Genomic DNA, 10,221 nt, shown 5'->3' on the forward strand with positions numbered 1-10,221 from the left:
TGCATGTGCCACCATGTGCATCTGGCTTATGGGGGACCTGGAGAATCGAACCTGGGTCCTTAGGCTTCACAGGCAAGAGCCTTAACTGCTAAGCCATCTCTCCAACCCAGGGCCACTCTCTTAAAGGACTGGCTCAACGAATCTGTTAGCTTCACAGTGCCTACCTCGTCCCCAATCCTGATGCCCAAGGGGGAACACTACCCCAGGCTGTGCCGTGCTTCCATGAGACAAGACCTTCCCCAGGAGCTCAAAGACCTTAGGCTAGATAGAGAAGGGACTCCTCTGTCCCTATAGCCTTCCTGCGGAAGCTCCCTAGGCTGTTGGCCTGCCTTGGGAGCTGGGGGCCGGAGCTCCTATCTTCACCATCTCTGTCTAAGGATGGAGAGAAGTGAGATGAGCCCCTGGTAGCGGATAGAGCTCAACCCACAAGCCCCTGTCTTGGTCACTACCAGCTGCCCGGAGGGCTTAGCCAACCCGGGAGTGCAACCTGCTCACGAGCCAAACAGAAAAGCCCAAGGGTTATCGGCAGCGCAGGGCATTGAGAGGACGCTGGCATGCGGGGGAAGGCTTGCAGCTCAGCCAGAGCCTCCTCAACCCTCTGCCCCACACTGCTCCGGTTGAGCGAGCACAGGGTCTATCCGCAGTCCAGCAGGAAGGGGCTGAGACCACCTCTCCCAGGGAATTTCCTTCAGGGGCTGTCTGGAGCCCAGGCCACCTCTCCTAGTCTGTCCCCTTCCTTCCCCTGACAACTAGGAAGGGGCTAAGGGCAAGCCAGCCTAAGAATTCTAAAATAGATCTGGATATGTGCAACATTTACAAGCGATCGCACTGGGTTTGTAGTTTTGTTTTTCACCGGGCATGGTGGCGCACGCCTTTAATCACAGCACTTGGCAGGCAGAGGTAGGAGGATTGCCATGAGTTCTAGGCCACCCTGAGATGACATGGTCAATTCCAGGTCAGCCTGGGCTAGAGTGAGACCTTACCTCGAGAAAAACAAAATTAAAAAAAAAAAAAAAACAAGTTTTATTTTTCTCTCAGCACTGTCTTTATTTATTTATTTTTATTATTTATTTGAGAGAGGAAGAGGCAAAGAGAGGGGGAGAGAGAATGGGCACACCAGGGCCTCCAGCCACTGCAAATGAACTTCAGACGCATGTGCCACCTCATGCGTCTGGCTTACATGGGACCTGGAGAATCGCACCTGGATCCTTAGGCTTTGCAGAGAGGCGCCTTATCTGGTAAGCCATCTCTCCAGCCCTGACGCTGTCTTTAAAATAGTTTCTTTAATAAGGTTGGGAGGGCAGGGAAGGAGGAGGCTAGCTCAGGGCCTTAGCTATTGTGGTCCAGCTCTAGGATTGCGGCTACTCCCTCAGGTCCCTATTCAACAGCTGCCATCCTTGCTGGGCTGGACAGAATTCCAGCAGATTCTGAACTTTGGCAGAGGTACTGAAAGGATCCAGGAAGGCGCTCCTCCTCACAGATTGCCATGTGCCTTGACTGAGGGCGGCCACCGTGAACCAAGACTGCATCCTTAGAGCTAGAGAACCTCACCCTTGTTCCTGTGACCCACCTCACCCCATCTCCTTGAGGAGGGCTTCCTTCTCAGGATGACATGGTGAGAAGTCCATGGGGGAAAGACATCTCTCCTTGTGTTGCTGCCTAGAGCCCAGACCGCCTTTCCCAGCCCTCCTCCTTTCCCTCCCTTGAAAGCCAGCCTGTGGTGGGCCACACTGAGGGAACAATCTCTACAGAATCTTGGGGGGCAGCTCACATGACTGAGAAGGCAGCTCTTAGTGACCCGTGGGCCAATTGGTATGAGGACCCAGAGTTGGGCTGGGGACAGAGCCATCTACAAAAACTGTGGGGACCTCCCTGCCTTCAGGAAACAAGCCAGCCACAGAGGCCTGCGGCCTGAGGTCTGAGCATAGCTGGCCCGTCCTCCTGAAGAAGCAGACCTACTTCTGCTTCCCGGGAGCCCCGTGGGGACAGGCGAGAGGGCAACTCACTTGTCCAAGATGAAGTAGAGGTTGAAGATGCCCTGGCATTCGTGCAGCGAGCGCCAGTACTGCCGGCCACTTGGGGAAGCGTGACCTTGGGAACTTCTAGAGCCCTTGGTCAGGCGGTGGAACATTCTCCAGCTAGGGCCCTGGTATTGGACCGTCAATGCTCTCAGAACGGGTGGAGGGAACAGCAGCGGCAGCAGGTACAGTGGTAGGCAGGGTGCACAGGGACTGTGGACCCCCATTTCCTTGGATGCCCCCTGTGACCTTGAGAGCTCTTAGGGTTCTGTGCAAAGTTACATGCAGGCCAAGTACAGGTCACGTCTGGTCTCCTGCTTTGCCGCCTCTGCCTATATACTAAGGAGAGGACGACCTTCACTTGTGCCCCATCACCAATGTGGCACACGACCTGATATGTTCAAAGCACAGGGATTAAGGAAGGCAGCTGCTCTGGGGCGTCCTGCTGCCTACCATCTGCCCAGCCCTTCCCCCACTGGACAGGAAGGTTGACATGGTGACTTTGTGACCTGCCCCACTGCTCAATGCCCTGTATGCCAACAGTACCGGGTGGCAGTCATGGGACTTTGGTAAGGTCTGTCAGATGAAGTCCCTTGTCCTTCACCCCAGGCCCTCACAGGGGGTCCTTAGGGCTCATCTCAAAGTATTTTGTAAACTGAGATGATGGCTCAGGGTGGCCTGGGTTGGGAAACTCCAGATACCAGGAGGTGACTGTGTGGGATGTAGAGGTCATTAGTTGGCCCTCACGCCCGCCAAGAGACAGAAGCGTCTAGAAGGAGTTGGAGATGGCCCACTGATGCCTGCATCCTCCTAGAATGAGAGCCCAGTCATCCTTTGATGTGACAAGCCGCCCCAGCCTCGGGTACTTAACACAGAACCGTTTTATTGCGCTTATGGGGTTCTATGGGTTAAAGCCTCAGGGAGGGGAGAGTGAGGGGCTTCCATAATGAACCCCTGGGAAGATCCGAAAGCAGTGGGGCAGGACTTGCATGGTGGGGACTGGGATGATCTGGAGTCTTCCTCAGTGTTGCCTGTGGCATTGGGGCGGGGAGACTCCAAAGCTGGGCTCAGCTGGGACTGTTCTTGAGACCCCTCCCCCCCAGCTCATGGCCTCTCCCTGTGAGCTGGGCCTCCCCACAAGGTGGTTGTATCAGTGGGGCTGTCCTTTCCTCACGGAGGCCCAGAGCTTTAAGAAGATCTGCAGTGAGCAACATTAAACTGTGGAGCCCTTTATGACATCACTTCACAAGTCATGGTATCATTCTTTTTTTTTTTTTTTTTTTGGTTTTTCGAGGTAGGGTTTTACTCTAGCTCAGGCTGTCCTGGAATTAACTATGTAGTTTCAGGGTGGCCTCGAACTCACGGCGATTCCTACCTCTGCCTCCCGAGTGCTGGGATTAAAGGCGTGCGCCACCAGGCCTGGCTGATGGGGTCATTCTTGCTGTCCTCTGCACAGAGCTGCCTTAGTCTGCCGAGGTTCAGAGAGAGGGACGGAGTCCTGAGCTGTTGAGAGGGGACAGGAGGAGGAGGATGGGTTCCCCTGAGCTTTGCGCTGCCGTATGACAGTGGGTGGCGGGGCAGAGGACGTGGTGTGGAGAAACTGGCTGCAGGAAATCACATTCAAGAGTGATTTAGAACCAACAGACTGTAAGGGAAGTGCGTTTGGAAATACCTTGATCAAATTTATTTAGTTATGTTTCTGTTTTTGGTTTTATGTGCATGAAAGTCACGAAAAATTAAAATCTTCCCCAAATAATTCTAAACTTGATATTTTTTTAAGTGTGAAATTTACAAGTGATAGCCCTGGGTTTGGGGGAAATTTTGTTCCTTTTTTTTTTTTTTCTTTTGCCATTGTCTTTAAAATGTCTTGAGGGTTGGAGAGATGGTTCAGTGGTTAAGGCACTTGCCTGCAAAGCCAGCCTAAGGACCCAAGTTCAATTCCCTAGTATCCACTTAAAGCCAGATGTACAAGGTGCCACATGACTCTGGCGTTCATTTATAGTAGCTAGAGGCTCTGGCATGTTCATTCTCTCTCTCTCAAATATATAAATTAAGAATGTCTTGAATAAGTAGCATTTTGAAATTGGTCAAATCTATTGTACTTACCTCACCAGCATATTGGGGTTCTCTTGCTTTATATCTTTCTCAATACTTCTGATCATTCATTTTATTTTCCTGTTGGGTGGACAGCTCATGGTGGTCTTAATTTCCCTTTTGCTAATTCCTAATGGGCGTCTGTTTACACAACTTGGTCAGTTATGTTTTTCCTTTGTGAAAAGTCCATGTAGATCTGTGTGTCCTTCTCCAACCATCCTTTTTCGTGGGTTCATTAGTCTGAATGCCGAGTCTTTATCATTGTCCCAAATAGCCTCTTCCAGGAGATGGTTTGTTTTTGATTTGTACTTTAATCCTTCCCCCTGCCTCTCTCTCTCTCTCTCTCTCTCTCTTTGTTTGGATGAATATTCCCCAAAAGGCTTGGTTCCAGGGTGGTGGTATTGGGAGGTGTTGGGACCTAGTGGGAGATCCTTATTCACGGTGGCCATACCCTTCAAAGGGATTGTGAGCCCTCTTCCTGGCTTATGATGCAAGTCATCCGCCACATGCTGGCATATTGTATCACGTTTCCACGGCCCCAAAGATATGAAGCCACCTGATCTTGAATGGGAACTTGCACAGCTGTGAGCCAAAATAAACATTTTCTCTCTGAAAGCGAATTGCTTTGGCTCTTTTGTTATGGGCAACACGAAGCTAATATATAGCTGAACTGTCATTCTCCATGCTTATCTTCTCCCGCCCTCCACAGGCGGTTATGTCTCTGATTCTGTCTTCAGATTCTCCAGTTCACAGAATGTGCCCTAATCTGGCACCAGCCCGCCATTCTATCCCTGGGGAATTTGGTGAGATTGGGGCTCTGGGGAGGCAGAGCCGTGGGAGGATACTCCCCAGACGACCTGGGAGAGCTTCTATGCCTGAGAAGACACAGCTCGGTTGGGTCCACCAGTGACCATCGTGAGCTACTGGGGTCTTTGCGTGATGCAGGCAGGATTGTGGGCACACAGCATATTGCTAGACTGTCCCCACCCTGTCTCATTGTCGTCAGGGCCAAGAATAGCGGGGTCAGGGCACACCAGGGTAGGAAGGGGTGGCTCCTTGCCTCCGACAACAGAGACTGAGCCAGAATGTGATTGCTGTACCTGTATTTCAGCTTCAGCCCTGGCCAGTTAAGGGTCATTGGGCCTAGTCTGGATGCTGAGTCCCGAGGGTGCTTCAGCAGGAAGGCCAGTAACGACGCCAGACTGGACCCTGGAAGCCTGGTCTCCTGAGTACTGAGCTTCTGTCTGTCTCTGCCTCCCAGTGGGTTTGGAGTAAAGATGGCAGGCCCGTGGAGAGGGCAGGAGTCGCAAGGGGCTTTGCCCAAGGAGACAGGATCAGCTGGAAGGCCGTGTGTGACCCCCAGGTGCACACAGAGCCCAGGCAAAACTTACCCTCCTGCCTGCCAGAGGCCTGAAGGTGGGCACAGTCCTTCCCCTTCTTCTCTTCTTCCTTTTAATTTTGATTTCATTTTAAAAATATTTTATTTATTTGAGAGAGGGAGAGAGAGAAAGAGAGAGAGAGAGAGAGGGAATGGGCATGCCAGGGCCTCTAGCCACCGCAAACGAACTCCAGATGCATGTGCCACCTTTTGCATCTGGCTTTATGTGGGTCCTGGGGAATTGAACCTGGGTCCTTGGGCTTTGCAGACACATACCCTAACCACTAAGCAGTCTCTCTGGCCCCATTCTTTGACAATTTCATACATGTACATAATGTACTTTGATCATATTCACCTTGCATTATCCTCTCTCATCCCCTCTCCCACTAAATTCTTCTCCCTAACAAATACTGCTCTTTATGTGTTCATGTCTGCCCCTATGTGTGTGTGTGGGTGTTCCCCTGAGTTAAATTAAGATTGCTTGCATGAGCATTGGGTGGGGGTTATTTACCTGAGTCAGTCAGACACAGAGTTATCTCCACTTACAGACAGCAGCAAATACTTCCTTTCTCGGAGGGCAAATAAGTCTCTTACACTAAAAGGTTACTTTAACTCTATGTTTGCCAAAGAGATCCTTATACTTTTCTTGGTGCCATTAAGTGTGACAAATATTTATTCTTTCCATTTCTAGAAATTTGTAGTCCAAGCCCCCTTTGTAAGCTGCAGTTGGCTGCTCTGGGCATGTCTCGTGACACTGTAGGTGACATGCTAGGGGTAAATGCAGACCTGAGTATGTGAGCACACTGTCAAGCGTTGTTGGTCTCACCTAACCTTCTACAAGGGCGTCTGCGACCCTCGTCACAGGAAACAGCTCCGTGAGGCCGCACATGGCGTCCTGACACCTATATCTGCCATTTACGTTCCAGGTGCTCTTGGCGGAACACCTCTCTGCCCATTCATCAGTCGTGGGAATATATGGCCCTGTGTGAAAATTGATGTACTTATGCATGACCTGAAGCTTTTGCTTTTTAAAAAAATATTTATTTACTTGAGAGAGAGAGAGAGAGGGAGAGAGAGATAGAGAATGGGCATGCCAGGGCCTCCAGCCACTGCAAACAAACTCCAGACGCATGCGCCCCCTTGTGCATCTGGCTAACCTGGGTCTTGGGGAAATCAAACTAGGGTCCTTTGGCTTTGCAAGCAAATGCCATAACTGCTAAGCCATCTCTCCATCCCTGAAGCTTTTACTTTGTGCAAAACAAAACCGTGTCCAGAAAAAAAAAAAACACACAAAAAGTTGACCCACTGGGCCTCACAATCTAGATGGATGGTGGGAAGTGAGGTGTGGAGGGGCTGTTTGTTCCACATTGAGAATGAGTCTCGAAATGGGGCCAAACTAAACCACAGACCCTCTGGACCCAAGGGGGGCTCAAGCATCCAGGTTGTGAGGCCCGCCCACAGCATGAAGCCCAAGATGGTGCTGGACAGAGAAGTTAGGGGTGATGTGGAAAAGAAGTCACAATTCCTGGAATGAATGCTTTGAAGTTCAAAAATATGTGGCCTAGAGAAAGCCTTCCATGGTTGTTTGATTCAGTGTCCCCCATTAAGTCAGGTGTTCTGAATGCTAGGTTTCCAGCTGATGGAGATTTGGGAATTAATGCCTCCTGGAGGGAGTGTATTGTTGGGGGCGGGCGTATGAGTATTACAGCCAGTGTCCCCTTGCCAGTGTTTAGCACACTCTCCTCTTCCTATTGTCCACCTTATGTGGGCCAGGGGGTGATGTCCACCCTCTGCTCATGCCATCATTTTCTCCTGCCATCGTGGAACTTCCCCCTCGAGCCTGTAGGCCAAAATAAACCTCTTTTTTTTTTTTTTTTTAACTACAAGCTGTTCCCCTGGTTGGGTGATTTCTACCAGCAATGTGAACCTGACTGCAACACCTCTAACAGCTGCCCACCCCCCAACACACACAGTATAAGCCACAAGCCATCCCAGCAACCCTTGGAAACATGGGAGCAATATGGCCACCATTAGCCATCCAATTCATTCAAGACTGGGAAAAACCAAAGCCCACATATAAATATGTTCTTATAGAAATTCTTTTTAAAAATATTTTATTTATTTGAGAGAGAGAGAGAGAGAGAGAGGGAATGGGTATGCCAGGGCCTCTAGCCACTGCAAACAAACTCCAGATTCATACACTCCCTTGTGCATCTGGCTTACGTGGGTCCTAGGGAATCGAACCATGGTCCTTAGACTTTGCAGGCAAATGCCTTAACTGCTAAGCCATTCCCTCAGCCCCAGAAATTCTTTTGAAAGGCACAAATATTCTCATCATGAATGTTAGATTTGTTTCCATAGAGTACTTGATATAAGAATCCATATATCGCCAGGCATGGTGGCGCACACCTTTAATCCCAGCACTCAGGAGGCAGAGGTAGGAGGATCGCCATGAGTTTGAAGCCATCCTGGGATGAAAAAAAGGTGAATTCTAGGTCAGCCGGGGCAGGAGTGAAAGCCTACCTCAAAACAAAACCAACCAACCAACAAACAAAAGAATCCATGTAGCACAGTGTTTGGTAACAAAACCATGGGACCCAGCCCATGTCTAGCCACATGATACCAGGGAGCTCTGTCCGGGCAGGTATTGGGGGGCATATTCCCTGGCAACAGAGTTTCTGGTTAGCAATAAAGTCCAACTTTTATTATTATTATTATTATTAAAGTTCAAGATCTGATACACTGGTCTGTGCCAGCAGCAAAGACCTCTACATCTTGGTTCTCGTGTCTGAGAGGGCTGCTACATGGGTGGGAGGGACAGGGGGGCCCTGGGTGCTGCCCAGGCAAGAGAAGGGAGCAGCCTAGAGGGAGTCCTGGAGCAGCTGGCTGGGAGGTGGTGGCATTGTGAGCAGTAGGCCAGGGGCAGGCACTCTTGGCTGGGTGGCAGGCTGACCGTTGGGCCACAGGAGGTCTGGGCACAGAGGGTCTTTAGGAAGGAAAGGTTGGCATACTGCCCCTGTAGGAAGAGAAGAAATGAAAGCACTGGAACCGGGCCCAGAAGCGGTAGTTCTGGCTCAGGGATGGATACTGGGTGACATTCCTTCTCTTCCTGGGTGCTTCCCTCCAGCCTCCACTCTCCTCCCAGACCCATTGAAGACGGTAGAAGTCTGCCTGGTATGGGGGCCTGGAAAGATCTGGAGGTTCTGATCCTCGGAATCTGTGGCTCCTGTACTTTATCCAGTAGAAGTGACTCCTTGTTAAGGATCTCGAGGTGAGGAGATGATGCTGGCGATGTGTGGGCTGGGGACCATATGCAGTTGCCGTGTCAGAGGGTTCTAGGATCTGCCTTGTGAGGGTGCAGGCTGAGAAAAGGGGCCCCTGGAGAGGTTGCCTGCTTAGAAGGCCGGGGGCCTCAGCTGCAGGATAAAAGTTCTGACACACATTGATTTCTGCTCAACTGACAAATTCCAGACTTCTGAATGAAGACAGGTGCGCAGCACAATGTAATGGGATGGGAACTGGGGCTGAGTATAGGGCTGCCAGAGCTGGGGGATTTTACCCTCTGGTGAATGCGTCAGTGGCAGCCAGCCAGCACTATTAACCATGTCTACCAGCTCCTCTGGCCAGGCAACCAGCCAACGGACTTCATGGGTGCCATGTCCAGAAGCTGTCTGGGAGTCTCAGAAGTGTCCTCAGCATTCCTCCTTGGCTCATGTTGGGACATGGTTCTGAGTCACAGTCTCAGAGGGCAACCAGCAAGGGGCAAATCAGTGACTCTTCAGCCCACAGGAGCATCCCCGTAGCCCACTCACCTGGTCCCTGTCCCTGGATGGAGACCACATCAATGGCAGCCGGTGACAGCTTAGAGGATTGAAATTGCAAAAGGTCATATTGCCCTGAAAAGCAGATGTGGACATGAGACAGCAGTGTGGCATGGATACAGCTTTAAGAGGGAGCCTGAGTCCCCAGCCCCAGAGAGCTCTATTAGGGACAGATTGAGACAAAGTCCCCGTATGTTCCTGGGGAAGGAGCATGTGGCTTTGGGTATCTGAAGTGGTCACTGCGGGATGTAGAGTTTCAGAATCTGGACTAGAACTGGCAGGAAGAGAGGCCAAGAGCTAGCTTTGGAGTTCAGAGGTTAGAGGGGTGCATTGTGCAAGCAGAGTCCTTCAGAAGGGAGAAGGGTCATGATGGGAACATGGGTCTGGGCAGGTGCCACAGGAATGGAGATTCCTGCACATGAGGCTGCACAGGAGAGGATAGGCGAGAAGCCCATGTCATGCTTAAGGGAAGGTGACATGGACCAGGACAGAGAACAGAAGTCAAAGGGGTCAGTCCTGGGCCTAAACTCCATGGCCAAACCCATACAGCTCAGATGCTAAGGGCCCTGTGTGACCAGGGGGCTGGGCCCTGCACATCACGGCAGGCTGTGGCAGTGGCCTTCTTCTCTCTGGTGGCTGTGCTGGCTTCTTGTGGCTCACAGGCAGGGGAGGGGCAGGGCTAGCTTTCAGCTGGCCTGGGAAGCTTCAGAGGGTCAGATGCCTGCAGGAGGAAGTGACAGGTCCACCAGCCCACCAGCGACACAGACCAAACAGGGAGGAGGAAGACAAAGCCAGGTGGGGAGCAGGGGCCCTTTATGCCTCAATGCCAGTTTCGTGGGGCTTCTCTGTCCATGGCCTGGAGCTGTGTCACCTTCCCAGGTTCAAATCTGGGTTGTCTGGGAGAAAGGGA

General features: G+C 51.3%; 1 protein-coding gene across 1 annotated transcript in view; it reads right to left on the reverse strand.

The window, feature by feature from the left end:
• Positions 1-2,245, reverse strand: part of Antxrl (ANTXR like) — a 34,819-nt gene extending 32,574 nt beyond the window's left edge. Inside the window, exon 1 of the mRNA XM_012948654.2 lies at positions 2,007-2,245. Within this exon, the coding sequence (XP_012804108.2) occupies positions 2,007-2,245 (239 nt within the window). The remainder of the gene's footprint in view (positions 1-2,006) is intronic.
• Between the last annotated feature and the right edge of the window lie 7,976 nt (positions 2,246-10,221).

Source organism: Jaculus jaculus, chromosome 18, assembly GCF_020740685.1.
Source record: "Jaculus jaculus isolate mJacJac1 chromosome 18, mJacJac1.mat.Y.cur, whole genome shotgun sequence".
Classification (NCBI taxonomy): domain Eukaryota; kingdom Metazoa; phylum Chordata; class Mammalia; order Rodentia; family Dipodidae; genus Jaculus; species Jaculus jaculus.